Genomic DNA, 19,010 nt, shown 5'->3' on the forward strand with positions numbered 1-19,010 from the left:
TGGTTGACGGGAGGCAGAGGGTCGACGAACCAACCAATCGTGCCAGGCCTTTGTAGGTCTTGCACCTGAATTCTAATGAGGTCCACCTGGGTATATATGAGAGCTTAACACTCGGCCGAAGCCACGATTTTTCTGAGTTACCCGCTTGTCGCGAAGGTGAGTCCTCCTCTCTTTACTTCTCCGTCAACCTCGCTTTAACCAGCTCCTCTTTGTGTCTCCTTTAACATCGATTTTAACTCTCCTTCTTACGTTTATTTTTTGACGATTAACATTTTGTATCGCGATCTCGATAAATATTTTCCTCTGTACTTTTATCGCGCTGCGTAATATTCATTTTAATACTTTGTAACTGGAAAACGACAAAATGTTGATCGTTTGTCACGATTAACAAAATCATCCCGTCAGCCGTTACAACGCATTTCTACAACTACGTGACACGTCGTTGTAGACGTTAAAGTTTGGTACACAGTTTCGTTCAGATAGTTAAATACTCTGCTGTACATAAAAATAGGCCGTTGGTAACTTTTATCGTCAATTATGCTCGTCCAATGATATCGTCGAATCGAAACTAAACAATCTCTCGATATTTATACCAGGTGCCTGGAATTTCGTCGCGATCGTTGACACGTTACGTGGCCTGCGGTTCTCTCGCTTTGTTTCCATTTTCTTTTTTCTCTTTCGTCGATCTGCAACTCGAAGGTCAGTCTGCATAGGATTCGAACGAGTCAAAAGATTTCAAACAATCTCATTTTCGAAAAACTTAACGATAAAACCCGAAGATTTAATTGCCATTGTTTCTTCGTTGTTCGATATCGATACTTGCCAGATAGATGAAATGTACGTAACAAAGGCGAATTAGAAAGAATTAGTTTCATCGATCGATTCGATATCGCTGAGAATGCCAATGTGGAAGATAATGGATTTTTCATACATAAATTTTTTATGCTCGCGATGGGCAACGAAACGCAATAAACTGATAGCACGGCGGATCAATTGTCTAACTCGCAAATAGTTACGTCGCATCGCTGCGTACTTATAAAGTAGGAAGAACCTCGAAAACGTGCACGACTAAAGAGGAATACGTATGAAAAGGGAACTAGCCGTTCTTCTTCGATCCATTCCTTGAATACTAATTCGAAATCACGCGCATGAATGAAAGCATTCCGTTTAAGAACGAATTTGCTAATTTCAACCTCTCTTTCCTTTGAAAGCTAAATCTGTCTTGGCTGCATTGTACGAAAGTTTCAGAACGACAACAGATCGAGAAAGAAACGTTACTTCAAAACTTTTATCAAAGTTACAAAGAACCCCAAAGTATTCAAGCAAAAAAAGGGGGAAATCCCGCGATTCCCGAATTTCTTCGAAGAAGACCTTCGTAATATAAGTTATCGGCAAACTGATTAAGCTGTTCCAAGAAGGAGATAGTAAAAAGATAAGCGACAGATCGTTAATAGTACGAATTATTGTGTCGGTTAAAACGAAGATCTCTTCTGGGTATGGGTATGGATTCGCGGCGTTTGTATTCGCAGTGCAACCCGCGGAATAATAGTCGAAGGATAGTCCGATGCAGCCGGCATTTTAATTCACGCAACGAAAAAGCCGCGGTCTTGCCTCGCTATCTTTTTCTATTTTCGCAGCCCAGGACCATTATCTAGCTCTTTTACTCGACGCTGAACTGGTCCAAACCCAAGGACCATCTTCGATCCCTCTTCGTCTTCGTTCCCCGTTCATCTCGCTACTTTCCTACTTTTCTTTTCCCCGTCGATATTCGATCGATATTCGATCGATATTCGCGCTCCATCGAAGCGAGGCAATGAACTGAAACGATTTGATCGTGAATCAACGTAACGATGTAAACAATCCTCCCGAAATAATGTCAAAGAATCTTTTTATCGATGGTGAGAGTTAGAGAAACGCGTTAGCAAAGAAGACATTATCCGTTCTCTTGCCTCTTTCAATTCTCATTCGCTTTCCTTTCGCGCTATTTTTCCACTCTTTCGTTTTCAATGTTTTTTTACGTTTGCCGCGATTTCTATGAAAATAATTCCGAAAGCGTTAATTTCGCTGAAAGGAAAACGTTCTCTCGACGCTGTTCCTAATCGAGATTTTATCGAAATTTTCCATCGAACTGCCTTTACAACAGGAATTTCTTTATCTTTGTTTACGTTTAATGGAATAAAACGTATCTTCGATACCGCTTGGTCTTAAGTTTTATACGAATAATCGTCCCGCATGTTGTAATTTTCTCGGTGCAAACCTGCAAAATGCGATAGGACGAACCACGATTTTTTACGAGCACCATCTCGCAGCTTGATTTTGCGACGATTTTTATCGACGAGAAACGCGTAAAAAATATACCTGACTTTTATCGTCCGGACCATTCTATGCGTGGGTCGCCTCGATTTTGGCTTCTCGCGTTTGAACTCCCGTTAAAAAGGTGCTTGAACTTTTAATGTTCTATGCCACTTCTTTCGCTGGACACAAACTCGTTTTCGTCTCGATGCGAGCAGAGGTCTGGCTCGATTCGGTATAATTGCAAAAAATTACCTCGACGATTTGAACGTTCTTCCAAACAAAATGGCTTTTTCTCCGCAGATCTAAATATCCGTTAATTACTTATCTATCGAAATGATCTATCTGTATTAAGTTCTTCGATTCTTTTTCGGTTTTAACCGCCATCTCCTTTCTGGAGCAACTTTTCTGGGTTTGGAAAACATAAATGTTTGATATAACGTCAACAGTACATGCGTTGTTAAAAGTTAAGCAGAAATTAATAAAAAAATATATAACAAAGAAACGCGGAAGAAAAAATGGGGGAGAAAACGGTACATGGTATCGCAAGAGTGTTAAACCAACGGAGAGCGAACGAATCGAATTTAGCGGACAAGACGCGATCCGCTCAATTTCAAAATGAAATTCCTTCCACCAACGCAAAAGAAAAGTTCAAGATCAAGATTAAGATCGACGAAACGGGCTCGAGTGGATCGCGACGTGGTCATTTGTTCGACGCTCGTGCGACAACAAAAATAACATGAGACTGTTCGGGAAAAAATTCACGGAGTTATCGCGGTATTTACTTTACTGAAAACCGGTCGGCTTGGATCGTTTTCTGTTTGAAGAACGACTACGTCCGATAAAACGATCACTCTGGCCGCGGTAGATCGGCTCGTCTTGCAAAGACGCCTCGATACTCGACCAAAGCAGACGTTGGTGCTGCCAAGCGTCAATTGGCATGTCGAAATTATTTCGGGCGTAAACTGTAATTACCAGATATCGATTGGATCATCAAACGTGAATAACGTGTTGCTAAAAAAAAGTTCAATTTAACCTGCATTATTTTATTTAGGTAATATTTGTAATCTTTTATTATCAATGTACAGTACCGTACGGCATAGTAAGCGAAACATCGAAACCTCTTAAACGATACCGATCGTTTCCAACAAAGTATCAACTAATTCGGAAAATTTATTCTCGACGAATTATTATCCGAAATATCGTTAGAAACTTTTGGGCTGACGTAATAAAATAAGATTAACTACGTTTAATTGTTTACAGGTACGAAAATGTCATCGGGAAATAATTTTCTAACACTTTCCTTGTTACTTGTGGTTCTCGTTTACACGACAGGTAAACACACTATTTGTTTCGAATAACAAATCGATAGTGACAATTGATAATACTGAGAACAGATTTCTAACGTTCGACCACTTAAACCGAACGTAAAATAGATAACACGATTTGGAAAAGTTTCAGCAAATCAGCCTGCCAGAATTTCGTGTTACTTCAGTAACTGGGCCATTTATCGACCGGATGTCGGTAGTTACGGAGTAGATGACATTCCGGGTGATCTCTGCACCCATATCATTTACTCGTTTATCGGTGTGAGCAATGTCACTTGGGAGATACTTATCTTAGATCCAGAACTGGATCAAGATAAAGGCAATTTCTTGGCCTTCAACGACCTTAGATCGAAGTACCCTCATCTGAAAACCTCCGTGGCTGTTGGTGGTTGGGGAGAGGGTGGCAGAAAGTACAGTGCTCTGGTCAGCGTGAAGGAAAGACGCGACAGCTTCATCAAGAGCGTAGTTGGTAAGTAAACTTGCAAATACCTACTTTTTATTTCAGCGTGCTGATTAATTCTTTGTCTTTTTCGTCATATATTTCTAATACAGACCAAGTTGCGTGGAAATAAAATCCGATGTTCTATACGCTTATATAAACAATAATTAATATCAGCTTTTTGGTACAAAAATATAAATACGAAAGTTCAATTTCGTTTAATGGAAAATGTAACTCCTACATCACTGTTATTTTTCGCCAGAATTTATGCGTAAATACGATTTCGATGGTTTCGATCTCGATTGGGAATACCCTGGCGCCTCTGACAGAGGTGGCAAATTTTCCGACAAGGACAAGTTCTTCTACTTTGTCGAAGAATTAAGACGTGCTTTTGACAAGGAAAACAAGGGATGGGAGCTCACGATGGCGGTGCCAATGGCAAAATTCCGGCTAGACGAGGGATATCACGTGCCAGAATTATGCAAGTGAGTGAATTAATCAAATTTATATCGTCGTGGTAAATAAGAAAAATATTTCCATAGAAATATGGACGCCATCCATGTAATGGCTTACGATCTTCGTGGTAATTGGGCTGGATTTGCCGATGTACACAGTCCACTTTATCGTCGTCCACACGATCAATGGGCATACGAAAAATTAAATGTGGTAAGAACTTGGCAAAATGTAGGCGTATCTTTACTCTCGAAATTTACACCTAACTTACATCTTTGATAACATATGTAAATTTGTTTCTGATTTGTAAAAAAAACTCTTACTTAAAAACTAAATTTAGTGTAAATATATGGCGTACAAGATGATAGGATAATTTGTTTATAAGATTCCACTTTTTCTTCTCAGCACGATGGCCTTCTGCTTTGGGAAGAAAAAGGCTGTCCCGCTAAGAAACTGGTTGTCGGCATTCCGTTATACGGACGTACGTTCACCCTCAGTCAAAGTAACAACAATTACGAGCCAGGCACCTACATTAACAAAGAGGCTGGAGGTGGTAAACCTGGAAAATACACACAAGCTAAGGGATTCCTTTCTTATTACGAAGTACGATCAATCAAATATTACGTTTCTTCTAACTTTACGCTTCGAAACTAATCGAAAATATCTATCTGAAGATCTGTACCAATTTACAAGCTCCAGGCAGTAATTGGACTCAAAAATTTGACGATATTGGCAAAGTTCCATACATGTATCAAGGTATGCATATACGTAAGTAAATAATTTTGATAATCCTTATCGTCAAACTGATAATCACAGGTACACAATGGGTTGGTTATGAAAACGTGGAGAGCGTGAAATACAAGATCGATTTTATCAAGGAATCTGGATACGCTGGTGCCATGGTTTGGGCCATCGACATGGACGACTTTCAAGGACTTTGCGGTGACCGCAACCCTCTGATGAATGTCATTAATCAAGGTTTAGAAGGATATATCGTGCCAGATAAAGATTTTCATACCACTCCTACGGTAAAGAATTTTATTTTATTCTATTTAAATTGTAGACAAGATTGTCTAATTTAACAGACTAATTAATATATCTTTGCAAATAATTAAAACAATATCGGAATGTGAAATTGTCTTTTAAAAATACTACATCGTAGCTTGCTGACTATAGTCATTGTTTGCTTCTTAGCCTGACTGGGCAAAGCCACCAAGTACCATATCGTCGGATAATATTCAAACTACTCAAAGTAGCCAAATTACTCAATCTGCACGACCGCCTACAACTAACAAACCTACAAAAGAACCTACTCAGAAGCCAGAGGTAACTTCTTCCACTACGGAAGAAACAAATAAATCCGAATCTACGCAACAGCCGATAGACAATGACGAAGTACATAAAATCAATTGTGAAAACGCTAATAAATTCGTCCCGTCTAAAGACTGTCACTCTGTAAGTAAATAAAAACTTGTATAAAAATTTATTAATCTTGTCGTCTAGTAAATTATAAACAATTTTATCATTTTGATAGCCACTATACATGATTCACGTACATACGTACATATGTATATATTTCTTATTACAGTACTATGAGTGTGTTCACGGAATACCAGTGAAGTTCAAGTGTCCCAACAAGTTAATTTGGAACGGGAGGGATAATACTTGCGATTGGCCTCAAAATGCTGATCGAGAAGAGTGTAGAATTCAATAAAATCCTAACATTCTATAAACTCGTCGCAAAAAAAGGACTGACAAATTCCATCGTGATATTTCAATGTGGACCAAATAATCACCTCATCTTGCTAACGAATATGTGATACGCCGCGAGTTGCGACTATTATCTTATTCGTTCATTTCATCACAATCATATGTTGTAAAACTTGCCTAATGATGAAAATTCAATAAACATCATATCATTTATAACAAAACTTTTATAATCCAATACAGCATTTATTTACTTCATTATATATCGTTTTACTTTAAAACTATAAACTATAATTATCTTTAATCGTATAATTTACGGTAATAAATAATTTGTTGTTTCAGAAACATAATTATAAATAGTTTAAAGCGCCCTACATGTTCCTAATAACTTAAAAGTTAAAAGGTTTTTCAGAAATAAAAATTGGGACTATTCCAGACACTCAACGCATTATTTATATACTTATAAAATAAAGAATTTTACAAATAATATCTTATTTATTTATGTCTTCGATCTTTATCCTGTATAAAAATTATTTAATTTCAGCTTTATATATATATCGTTTAAACATATTTCGTATTCAAACAAGATATACATAAGATTCACATTAATATATTCATGATTAGCTCTATTAATTTTATTAAGTAGTGCAATTATGTAAGCGACCACGTGTACAATGACCATATCTTTTACGTTACTCGCGTTATAATCCAATAAGCGTGAGATTTTAATTAAAAGATATAATATTTGTGTACTAGGTGAAAAAGATATAAAATCGTTCTATAAAAAAAAAATCAGATAGAGGATACATACTTATAGTTACTTAGTAAAAGGTGAAAGTGGATATATCACTGAGAAACATTAAGTGGGTAACGTCCCCCTCCAATGAATTGTTTAATAGACAGATTCTCATTGTGAAGGTCGAACGTTGCCTCTATAAAGCAATCTCCGTGTGTGTATATACGCGTACTTAGACAACTCTTAGATTAATCGCTTCGTATCAAATATGGCGCAAATGATGATACCTAGAATTGCACTTTTATCTATTAAAAATAGTAATCGGCTAATACCTCGAATATTTGTGCCGTTAAAATATCAACGATTATGTTTCCATACAAGTTGGGTTCTCGATGGTATGCAATTTATTCAGAAATATTTTATTAACACTCTTATTCGTGATGAAATTGAGGTTAACCTATGGCCATATATCTCGAATAATATTTATTTCAAATAACACTAATTACTACCATATAAATCATAATATTAAGAATATTAGACGAAATCATTTCTCGTATCTTTTATTAACTTCAACGTGTAATCATGTATTCGTTATATTATTTAGATTGATTATGCAATCAACTATCATAGTAATTTAAAAGCCATGTTGGTTTTTGTGCTGTTCGGTATATAATTTTCTTTTTCTATATAATTTTCAGTATATAATTTTCTACAGTATATAATTTTATCACAATTTTTAATTAATTTTTAGTCACAGGAAAGGAAGTCTTAATGCCTTCCTTGTCACCTACTATGGAAAGTGGTACTATTGTCAAATGGCTCAAAAAGGAAGGTGACAAAATTGAACCAGGGGATGCGCTTGCCGATATTCAAACTGATAAGGCAGTCGTTACTATGGAAGTTGACGATGAGAGTGTTCTTGCAAAAATAATTGTAGGAATCATGTACCCAAGTTTCAGTTTAATTAATTCTATATATTTATATTTTACTTAGAAATTCTTTATGAGAATGAACTTAATATAATATTTTATTAGGTGCAAGAAGGAACCAAAGATATCAAAGTAGGAACATTGATAGCACTTACTGTTGACGTAGACGAAGATTGGAAATCCGTAGAAATGCCAGATAGTATTTCAACTACACCTGCAGCTCCATCACCAACACCTTCTGCACCGGCAGCAACAACAGTAGCACCTACTGCAAGCACATCAGCTCCACCACCTCCTGGCCAGTACGTATTCATTGAAGTGATTAATGGTGCATATACTAAAAATTTTTTTAATTATTATTTCTAGAACAAATGTCAGTATGCCAGCATTATCACCAACTATGACTACAGGTACAATCGTAAAGTGGCTTAAAAAGGAAGGAGAGGAGATAGAACCAGGAGATGCACTGGCAGAAATTCAAACAGACAAAGCTGTTATGACTTTTGAAGTTGAGGATGAAGGCGTATTTGCAAAAATCCTTGTACATAATTTTTATTATAGATTCAGTCGTGTTTTATTTAAAATTGGAAATATCTTTCTAAAGATTCGCCTATTAGGTTCCTGAAGGAAGTCAAGTGGAAGTAGGACAATTAATTGCCATTATGGTAGAAAAGGGAATGGATTGGAAAAATGTTGTTATCCCGGCAACTACAAAACCATCTGCAGCTACTGCACCATCTGCAGAAGCTGCTCCAGCTTCAGTGACTGCAGATAAAACACCTGTACCAAGCGGACAGTATGTACAAGAAAGTTCCTATGATCAATGGTGAAAAAATATTTGCGCATAGTTATGCTGTCTGTTATTATATTGCTTTTTTAGAGTTTATGGTTTAGCAGTAAAGCGATTGTTGGAGGAATATGGGTTAAGTGCACAATCGATCAAAGGTACTGGACGACCTAATCGATTACTAAAAAGTGATGTTTTAGCATATATTCAAGCAAATAATTTAAAGAAAGTTGCACCAAAAACAGGTATGCAAAAGCTAACAACGAAAATATTAAAATACAATATGCATTAATATGTATGTTCCTATATATTCAAATAGCAGCTGCACCTAAACTTGAAAAAGGTAGAAAAGAACCAGGTGATGTACCTTCAAAAGCACATGTACCTAGTGGCCGTCCTTCCACGTATGAAGATATCCCAGTTTCTAATATACGTGGTGTTATTGCTAAGAGACTCGGAGAATCAAAAGTAATTATAAGTTGTTTTATACATTCACGCAACAAAATTTCGTATTTATATTTCATAAGTAACATAATAATACGGTCTTAACAATTTTCTAGAGTAATATTCCACATTCTTATGCGTTCGTCGATATTAAGATTGATAAACTAAATGAAATACGTAGCGAACTAAAGGCTGACGGTATTAAAGTCTCGATAAACGATTTCGTTACGAAAGCAACCGCACACGCACTAATCGAATGCCCATTTATCAATACGTTGTATCAAAACGATCAAGTTAGTATACGATTTGACACAATGGTTGAAATTTATTACGTAAATAATTATCAAAGAACAAAATATTTCGTCTTTTAACAGATAATTCGTATGCCAAGGGTGGATATTTCTGTCGCTGTTGCTACAGACACAGGTCTTATTACACCAATTATTTTTGATACTTCAGCTAAAAGTGTAGCAGATATTTCGCAAAATATTAAAGAACTAGCTGAAAAAGCTAGAAACGGTCGATTAAAACCCGAAGAGTTTCAAGGAGGAACATTCACGTAAATAAATGAATTTATATAAAATATAAAATTACAAATTTTATATTTCCAATATTTTTTAGAATATCCAATTTGGGAATGTTTGGTATTAAACAATTCAGTGCAATCATAAATCCTCCTCAAACAGCAATACTTGCAGTTGGAAGTGGTCGTGAGGAACTAGGTAAAAGTATTGCAGAAATTTATATTCTTATTACTTTAAAATATGTATTATATGTATTTTATATTCGAATGCAGGAAATATGCAGGAAATATAACGTATTATTTTACAGATGCCGCGCTGAAAAAAATAACAAAAATGTCAACAACTTTATCGTATGATAGGCGTGCAATCGATGAAGACCAAGCGGCCGACTTTTTGGCTGTTTTAAAAGCTATGTTAGAAGATCCAAGTTTTCTCGTCGCTGGAAGATTACGAACGCTAAGATACGCACAGAACTGACCTTTAATTAAACATTAATTCAGGAGAATTTATTGAAAAAATGGGTGTATCGAAGAATTTAGGTTTCGATGTAAATTTTAGTTTTATCTGCAACATGAATTAAAAATATTGGTTTAAAAATAGATCTGAAATATTTATAATTTAATTTAGAAAGTTGCAAACACAGAGAATTATATTTAAAATCATTTATAGTAGATTCAAATAATAGATTAGAGTCATCAATATTAAATGTCATTATATCAAATGAATTCATATATGATAATTTTGTTTATTATATGAATTCATTTTTCTATTGTTGCATTCTACATTTCCTTCAAATTTTATAATTAATGAAAACCCTTGTTAAAAGATCTTATGCAATGTATCTACAAAAGATATGTTATCCCTTTTATGGCAAAACCATGAATTATTAAATTTTCACTTTTATATTAAAGAAATGGGTTGAGTATCTTCTTATTCTCAGCCATATAAATTAAAAAAATGATTGTTATAACAAACAGTATAATAACGTATGATTATACTCGTATTAACTTTATTTATTATCCTCAGCAATATCAAGTAATAATTTTACATTCAGTTGTAAATTTCTATAATCTATCGAATCGTACATTCATGATGATGGCATAAGACGGATGATATATGGTCAATATAAAAAATTATAGGATGGTGTAAAAAATTGGTATATAGATAGAAAATGAGAGATCCTTCCATCTCAAAACTAGTAAATAATATAAATTCTTATGAATTTATTTAAATTAATTACAAATATAATATCTCGGATACACGTAATTTACTTCTGCATAAGTAAATAGATAACTTCTATATGTATATTTATACTAATAAAACAAGGGCCACACTGTTGTTACTTCTTTCATATAAAATATTAAATATACATATTTATTCTGTGTAATAAAAATTACATTATTTTATGTATATTAATACGTAAAAATTTATATAAATAAAATGTAAATATATTTATGCGTATAATAAATTTTATTTTTATATTAAGAATATTATGTATAATTGAGAACTTCAGTGTGGTCTAAGGAATTCTTGGGGACAGTAGTATGTACAAAATTATAACTATGACTTGTAAATAAACCATTTATTGTTAAAACGATGTGATGTTTTCTTATATATATTTAAAAATAATACATAGATATGGAATATTCAAAAACAATTAAAAGTTTTGCAAATATTTTGTGCAATTATCATTTATCTTATTATTCTTTTTATGCTGCATTATCACTGATAAAAGTATTTATAAGGCAATTGGCATAGAACCATATGTATTGATTTGATAAGGCACAAATGTTACGACTGTGTCTAGATTAATTTTACACTAATGCTTTTTTAACAAATTTTTTAATTTATCATCTTAATATAAATATAATCAAGCATAAAATTTATTTTACATTTGATTTAATTGATCATTTTACATACTAAATAATTGACTTAGTGATCATACATGTTGGATTCTTACATATGATTTTATATCAATGTTTATTACTAAGCTGAACTCAAATTAAATCATATTTAAATTGAACATGCAATACTTAATTACACAAAAGATAAAAAATAATATGACAATATTAAATATAGAAATACAATACAACATGACTCAGTTTTTGTTATCACAGTAGTGATATTACTGCTCAGATCTTAAACTACGTAATTATGGACCATATTTGATTGTAGTATAGTTACAAATATTTTTCATGAAGGATATTCTGAAAATACTATATATACAATTCATAGTATTCATACGATAGAACAGCATTTTCTAAAATTTGGCATCTGCTTTGAACAGCATTAGATTTTAAACTATAAGTAGAAAATTTTTTTAAATGTTGCACATTATTAAATTTGGTGAAACCTTATAAAACTAGTTGAAACTTGTAAAAGTTTTAAAAAATACATTTTAAAATGTGTATGTCACATTATTTAAAATACTTGGTTATTAATACACGTGCTTGCAACACCGAATCACAAGGTACAACTTTTCATTACTGCAATACAAATTTTTTTCAAAAATGTGGACTATAAAATTTTTAATACAAAGGCAGTCTTTCTTATGTAATTAGATAATGATTAATCAAATATAAAAAATAATATTTACTACAATATCCATTTTGTATGTGAATTGTTTGATTAAAAATGTATGGCATAGCTTGATTTATTAAATTTTGAACAATGGAGGAATGCAATTCAAAAAATATAAATGATAAATATAATAAACGAAATGTATGATGTACATTTGAAAAATCAATTGGTAAAATTATTAAATTAAGATTATAAATTAAATTTGTACTATAACTAAATAATTATTATCTATAGTATTTTTGACAACTGTCAAGTATAAAGTAAATTGTTATACCCTTGACAGATACTTGTCCACATACCTAGAGATTTCAGTCCTTGAACAAACTAAGTACAATATTTTATATAATAAAAGTATTACACAAATTATATTTTACTATATAAAAAATGTAAACAATCGTAAAATGGAGTCTTAAGCTGATACAAAACACGAAATATATTTTTAGCACAATAACATTTACTTGTATTCTTCCTGCACCTACTGTGTTTTAAAATTAATGGCAGATTGCACCTTTTTCTTTTTATAAGAAAAAAGAAAATATAAAAGGACATTGAACTTCCACAATAGGTATTGCACATGAAATGATCATTAATAATTTATATTAATGATAGCTTTTTCAATGACTGAAGCAATAGAAATTAACCTATCACATATATTGTGTTATAAAAGTTACTGCAATAAATGAATAACTACTTTTTAAAAATTAAATTTTAAATTTTCTAGTAATTTTTTCATAGCTATAACTTATACTATTTCTATTACAAATTTGGTAACATTGATATAAATATGGTAGGTGGTCATATATAAAATACATAAAATCACTGCACTGCATATATCTAAATTATGTGCAGTGTGTAGGATGCTTTTGCATTGTATAAATAATATAAATGCAATGCTACACATATATTCAAGAAATTAAATATATGTACTTGAAAATAAAAATAGATGTTTGATTTCTACTTAAAAAAGAAAAACTATTTAGTGGAACACTTTATGAAGAATTCTTTGCGCTGTTCTTATTAAGGGTATCAGACTTGTTAATTCTGCGCAATTTTCTAAAAATGGATGAGACAATAATTCATCAGCAGTTGCCCTTTCATCAACTTCAACTGCCAAACATCTCTCTAAGAAGTTTTGAAATGTCGGACTTAGAGTATCCCACCTGGGAATAGAGGGTTTACCAATGGCAGCAATTAAATATAAAGCTCTTAAAGGTGTTTCTTTCATATAAGGTGGTTCACCTTCTATCATTTCAATAGCCATAATACCTAAAGACCAAATGTCTACTTTTTTACCATATTGTTTTCTGGTCACTACTTCTGGTGCCATCCAATATGGAGTACCAACCATAGTTTGACGTTTTTCGTCACCATCGATATTAGCACAAAAACCAAAATCTGTAACTTTCACAGCACCATTCATACCAAGAAGTACATTATCTGATTTGATATCTCTATGGATAATTCCTCTTGTATGTAAAAAACTAATTGCATTTAGAACTTCTCTACAAACTGCTGCAATTTGTGCTTCTTTCATTATAGTTTCAGTAACAACATCTGTAAGTGGCCCACCTTCTAATAATTCCATAATAACCCAGAGATGTTCATTTAAAAGGTATGCATCCAAGAAATTAACCAGGTTTGGATGTTGAAATTCTTTGAGAACTTTAATTTCAGTCAATATAAGCTCTTTTTTAGGCTGCTTTGATAAATCTATGTCTTTTATAGCAACTTTTTGATCAGTTTGTACATCGTTAGCTATGAATACAGTACCTGAAGCACCAGCTCCAACTTCTTTAGTTTTTTCAAAGCGAAGATTTGGATCTCCATCATGGCAGATAGCTCGAAGTTCTTCAAAAATCTCTTCATCATTAAGCTTTACCGTGGAACATTCTGTCTTCCTTCGCAAAATAGGACTCTCTTCTGCTTTATTTTGTTCACTTTCATTCTCAGGCAACTGATCATCTTCAATTTGATATGTATTTAAATCTTCAAGAATCTCAGTGAGAGTTTTCTCAACCCTATCAGGATATATTCGTGGTGTGGGTTTTGGAATCTTATTCACTTTTGGTGGAAGTTCGGGTAACCTTTGCACTTGACTATCCGTAGAACTTGCAGAGCTCGATCCATCAGAATCTTCAGAATGACGTTTCTTCGACAAAATTTTATCAATTTCTTGAGACTCTTCCTCGATCAAATCTTCCGTAACAAAAGGTTTAAATACTTTTTCCTCTGGTTTTCGTTTCATAGAATAATTATAATATTTAATGGCTTGTAAAGCTGCAGCAGGGTTCTCATCCTGTTCTGATTTTGATATTTGCGTATTCAACAGACGAATCCAAGATTCGGGAAGACCTTCCAATTGTCCAGTCTCGGCATTTTTACTCACATGAAATTTATGAGAAACATTAGTAGGTAAACCAATCTCAGCGACTGTATCAACCGGACCAGTTTTCTTCCTTGAAAATAACTTTGTTATATTAAGACTCATTTTAGCGCGCAGTTTCGCGCACTTAACGCGTTCCCTTCTACGACGTATTGCGATCTTGTTAAAAAAGATAAAAGAAGAAGAAGAAACGGTCACTTTTAAATCGGAATTCTCATCATAATATGACTCGTCTATCTATCGACAAGGCATCAAATACGATTAAAGGCGTGTTTAGTGTGACGTACATACGTCATTCGGCGAGTGGCGGTACAATTCGAAGAAGAGACACTTTAAACGGAAACAATTTAAAATTGATAATCTTAGTTTTCTGCGTCTATTTAAGATATTAAATATAAAATAATTATAGTATACACCTATACATATAATAATTCTGTATAAATTCAGGCAGATGATTCTTTTTATTCGCATCTTTCGTTGCACCTCTATACAGATCTGTGAATATAGAATTACTAGACGATGCATCACTTTAAGAAATGCAATATACACTCAGGAGGGAAATTTAAATTAAATGAACAAACGTTTATAGGTGTATAGGTACGTGTACATACATACATACGCAAAATGTTTGTAAAGTGAAACAAAGATACTTAAATACGTTTGAAATTTCAACCTTAATCTGTTGCTAAAATTAATTAACTCAATGATAAAATCTTATTCTGTACAGAGCGTCCCATGCAGCTGGAACAAGTTGTAGTGTTAAAATGGTATAAAGTAGATGATTATCTTGTTTTCAAATTCAATAATTGACAAATTATCAGAGAAATATTAGCATTGCAAAAATATATGTTAAATAGTTATACAAGTAAGCGGAACGTTTACGTAGAACAACTTGTGTAACTATTTATCTTATATATTTAAATAATTATATACTTCAATTGACAGCGGGTCAAATGAATATGTTTGCAATGCTAATATTTCTTTGATAATTTGTAAATTATTGAACTTGAAAACAAGGTAATCATTTACTTTACACCAATAAATTAAAGATGTATTCCTTAAATTAACCAATGAAGTTTGAATTTCGTTTAAAATGCACTTATTTAATAATATTTTAATAATTAAAATTATTATCTAAATGAAGAATTGTTGATCAAGAGCACAATGAAATTGATGTGTCCCTCAATGAAACATATGTACATATTTCGATCTCATGCTTTCAACGAAACTTATAAGAGAATCCACAAGAGTCAACAAAATCTGCTAACTTCTTGAAGCAATTCTTATTCACGATAAAGAAACGGAACAGGCAAGATCAATGAACGTTCAACTTAAATATGAATCTAATTGTAAGATTATTATTACTATCGCTATTTTTTATTAATTTTTTTCCATAAACTTGATCCATTGTTCAATCTAATCTTGTTAATAATGGCTTTCTTACAAATACATCAACGACGACTTAATTAGAAAACGCGTCGTAATCAAAGTACATGTAATCGTCGAATAACTACTGTGGTGATGGTGAAAAGGATTTCTCAGTATGATAGACTTATTAAACATTCTATGCAATTGTTATAACTTATTAAAGGATTGACCATATGCCAAGCCATTGGATAAATCGAGCAGAGTCTAATCTCATAAACTACTAACCATGAAATGTAACTTGTACTTCATAATTGTTGGGGTTGACTGATAGAAGAACGAGTGGATGAATTTGTAATAGAAAAATATATTGAAATAAATAAAGGTATAAGTATAAATATAAGTTTATGCTGGTCCAGATCCTTACTCTCTTAGTGTTACAATACAATGGAAAAATAGGGAGCACGTTCATATATTTTATAGCAAAAGGACATTACCAAAAAATTTAACCTTATAGCTTTAGCTAAAGACTACAGGGAACATCTTTTTTTCCTTTTTTTTTTTTTTATTTGGAAGAATTTTACAATCAATTCTCATTGAGAATTATAAGTAAATTATTATGGCGTGGTACCATGTCGTGTTTAATAAATGTTTATCGTGTGTTTGATTCTAGTCGAATCTAACGCTTAAATCTAAAGGGCAATGTCTTTTTAGTCTGCGGATCTGATCCGTCGTGTCAAGTAATTGAGTAACCAGTAGGTTTTAGTGGTTGTTAACTCTTATGTTATATCTATTACCGAATTTGGATATTTCTTCTTTGACTGTGGGTATCTTGAGGTCGCGATGTATTGTTTCGTTGGTAACATACCAAGGTGCATCTATTAAGGATCTTAGAATTTTTTTAATTGTGATTTAAGTTGTTTGGATTTATCTACGATATGTCGTTTTCATGTCATTTTTCTGTCCAGAATCATGCCCAGATATCTGACTGACTCTTTGTTTGGAATTGGAATATTATTTATGGTCGTCTGTGGGCAGATTTGTTTTAGCAGCGTGAAAGTTATATGACTGGATTTATATTCATTTATTTTGAAGCGCCATTTGTAGAATCACTTTTCCATAGAGTGGAGACCTCGCTGAAGAGTAGAGGAGGCAATTATCGGATCTGAATGAGATGCTAATAAAGCTGTATCATCAGCAAATGTCGTTGTGGTTATCTCTGTTAAAGTTGGTAAATCGGCAGTGTAGATGGTGAACAGCAGAGATCCGAGGACACTGCCTTGGGTTATGCTCCTATTGGAAATCAGTATTTAATTATGAACAGCCTATTGGTTAGATATGATTTTAAGATGGAGTAGTAGGTGTGTGGTAGGATTTTCTTTAGTTTGAGCAAAAGTCCTTCATGCCACACTTTGTCGAACACCTGCTGAATGCCCAGGAATACCGCAGAGCAATATTTTTTCTTTTCTAAATCTTAGCTGATTTTATGGGTTAAACGATGAATTTACTCCATCGAAGAATGTTGCTTCCGAAAACCGAATCGATGATCTGGCATTGTTTTCAAATCCTCTAGGAGTGGAAGGAGTCGTTTCGTCAATCTTCTCAAATAGTTTGGACAAAGTAGGAAGAAGACTAATTGGGCGATAAGAGCTAGATTTCGTGTATTGGTTTTCCAGGTTTAGGGATAAGAGTAATCAATGATATTTTCCAAGACTTAGGATAATATTCAAGGCGAATAATTGCATTAAAAATAGAAGTGACGAGTGCAATCCCTTTTATGGGAAGCTCCTTAATAGATTTGTTATTTGATAGATTTTACTTATTTGTTACTTCCAGAGATGAGAAAGGCTCAATGGGAGGAAACATCTGGAAGGAAGAGTGCAAGTATTCAGTTATTTTCGCTGCAATAGTGGAGGAAAACGTTAGTTAAGTGACTTGCAAACAAGTTGGCTTTTTGTATAGGGCTGCGCGCCCATCCACCTTGCGGACAGCGAATTGGAGGGATTATTTGCGGAGGACGAGTGAGTTTCCTGGATACCTTCCATAGTGAGTAGTTGGAATCAGCTGTGGGAGACAGATTAGCAAGATATTTTTGAAAACAGACATTTTTATCATTTTTAAGGGTTTTAGTTAATTTTCTTGTTGCATTATTTAGCTTACGCCTGTCGTCAAGTGTTCTATAACTTTGCCATACTCTTCTAAGTCTGCGTTTTTCTACGATTTTTTTTATTATGTGATGGGGGTATTCATGTCTTAAGTCTGTTGGTGTTTATGCTTTTCAAAAGATTTTTGCTTCTTACTGTGATAAGTCTGCTGCCCCATTGGGTATGTTTAGCGTTATACTCTTCTCCAGCTATGAATCTATTGCCCAGGTCTTCGAGGAAGTTATCAAAGTCTTCTTTGGAAATAGAATGTCTAGGAGGACAATATACTACTGATGTGGTGATTGGACCATGCCAATCTTCTATCGCTACGTTTTATTTTACGTCGGAACGTGTTAATTTGTCGACGATGATTGTAAGCAATGATAGCAAGTTATTAATTTGCTCTGTTTGTTTCGCGATTAATTTTTCAAGCCTATCGAAGTTATCCGTGTTTTGTGAACAGGGAACGCTATTTTGTGAACGATCACTATAGATTTTCCGTCTGCTTTGATTTCCTTGAACTACCTGTGCATAAGAGGTTGGCCGAGTAGAGAATTCTCGTGGACTGAGTACTTGGTTGGTTAGGTCTTTAACTCTGGATTTAGGATACCTATTTTTATACAAGGTCTTGTAGGCTGTGCAATTTTTCTAGTTCGCAGGATGCTCTCTTTGACAGAGGATGCACTTCGCAGGAGTTTCTGAAGATTTAGTGCACTGATCTGTAGAATGAAGACCTGCACATTTATTGTGGTTACAATATATGGCCGTACCTTTGGCACCTTTTACATTGAACTATCTCTTTTTTATAAAAGGAGGTTCAATTTTTACTACAGAATTCATTAGACGATTGATATTATAGACTTCTTTGTTATTTGGCTTTTGTTTTAAATCAACAAAGA

The 19,010-nt window shown here is 33.4% G+C and overlaps 3 protein-coding genes across 18 annotated transcripts in view; 2 read left to right on the forward strand and 1 right to left on the reverse strand.

Annotated features, from left to right (window-relative positions):
- The window catches only part of LOC126915047 (uncharacterized), a 191,738-nt gene extending 185,295 nt beyond the window's left edge, over positions 1-6,443 (forward strand). For all 15 annotated transcript variants that reach the window (XM_050719348.1, XM_050719341.1, XM_050719353.1 and 12 more), the window contains 9 exons: positions 3,556-3,627; positions 3,748-4,089; positions 4,322-4,544; positions 4,602-4,725; positions 4,918-5,115; positions 5,187-5,268; positions 5,329-5,540; positions 5,707-5,967; positions 6,101-6,443. In XM_050719348.1, coding sequence (XP_050575305.1) covers positions 3,556-3,627; positions 3,748-4,089; positions 4,322-4,544; positions 4,602-4,725; positions 4,918-5,115; positions 5,187-5,268; positions 5,329-5,540; positions 5,707-5,967; positions 6,101-6,226 — 1,640 coding nt within the window. In that variant the 3' untranslated portion in view covers positions 6,227-6,443. The remainder of the gene's footprint in view (positions 1-3,555; positions 3,628-3,747; positions 4,090-4,321; positions 4,545-4,601; positions 4,726-4,917; positions 5,116-5,186; positions 5,269-5,328; positions 5,541-5,706; positions 5,968-6,100) is intronic.
- A 664-nt stretch (positions 6,444-7,107) lies between these two features.
- Positions 7,108-11,236, forward strand: LOC126915079 (dihydrolipoyllysine-residue acetyltransferase component of pyruvate dehydrogenase complex-like). 2 transcript variants are annotated; one of them, XM_050719442.1, is made up of 11 exons: positions 7,108-7,350; positions 7,707-7,888; positions 7,990-8,186; positions 8,251-8,425; positions 8,502-8,680; positions 8,765-8,916; positions 8,994-9,139; positions 9,232-9,408; positions 9,490-9,674; positions 9,737-9,837; positions 9,947-11,236. In XM_050719442.1, exons 1-11 carry the CDS (start codon positions 7,224-7,226, stop codon positions 10,114-10,116), a joined length of 1,791 nt encoding a protein of 596 aa, XP_050575399.1. In that variant the 5' UTR covers positions 7,108-7,223; the 3' UTR covers positions 10,117-11,236. The 2 variants fall into 2 exon arrangements, with proteins under 2 accessions (XP_050575399.1, XP_050575398.1); XM_050719441.1 differs by having other exon boundaries at positions 7,114-7,350; positions 8,991-9,139.
- On the reverse strand, positions 11,206-15,075 carry LOC126915102 (serine/threonine-protein kinase PAK 1). Its single transcript, XM_050719505.1, has one exon. The coding sequence runs from the start codon at positions 14,705-14,707 to the stop codon at positions 13,196-13,198; it is 1,512 nt and encodes a 503-aa protein (XP_050575462.1). The 5' UTR covers positions 14,708-15,075; the 3' UTR covers positions 11,206-13,195.
- Between the last annotated feature and the right edge of the window lie 3,935 nt (positions 15,076-19,010).

Source organism: Bombus affinis, chromosome 4 (assembly GCF_024516045.1).
Source record: "Bombus affinis isolate iyBomAffi1 chromosome 4, iyBomAffi1.2, whole genome shotgun sequence".
Taxonomy (NCBI): Eukaryota; Metazoa; Arthropoda; class Insecta; order Hymenoptera; family Apidae; genus Bombus; species Bombus affinis.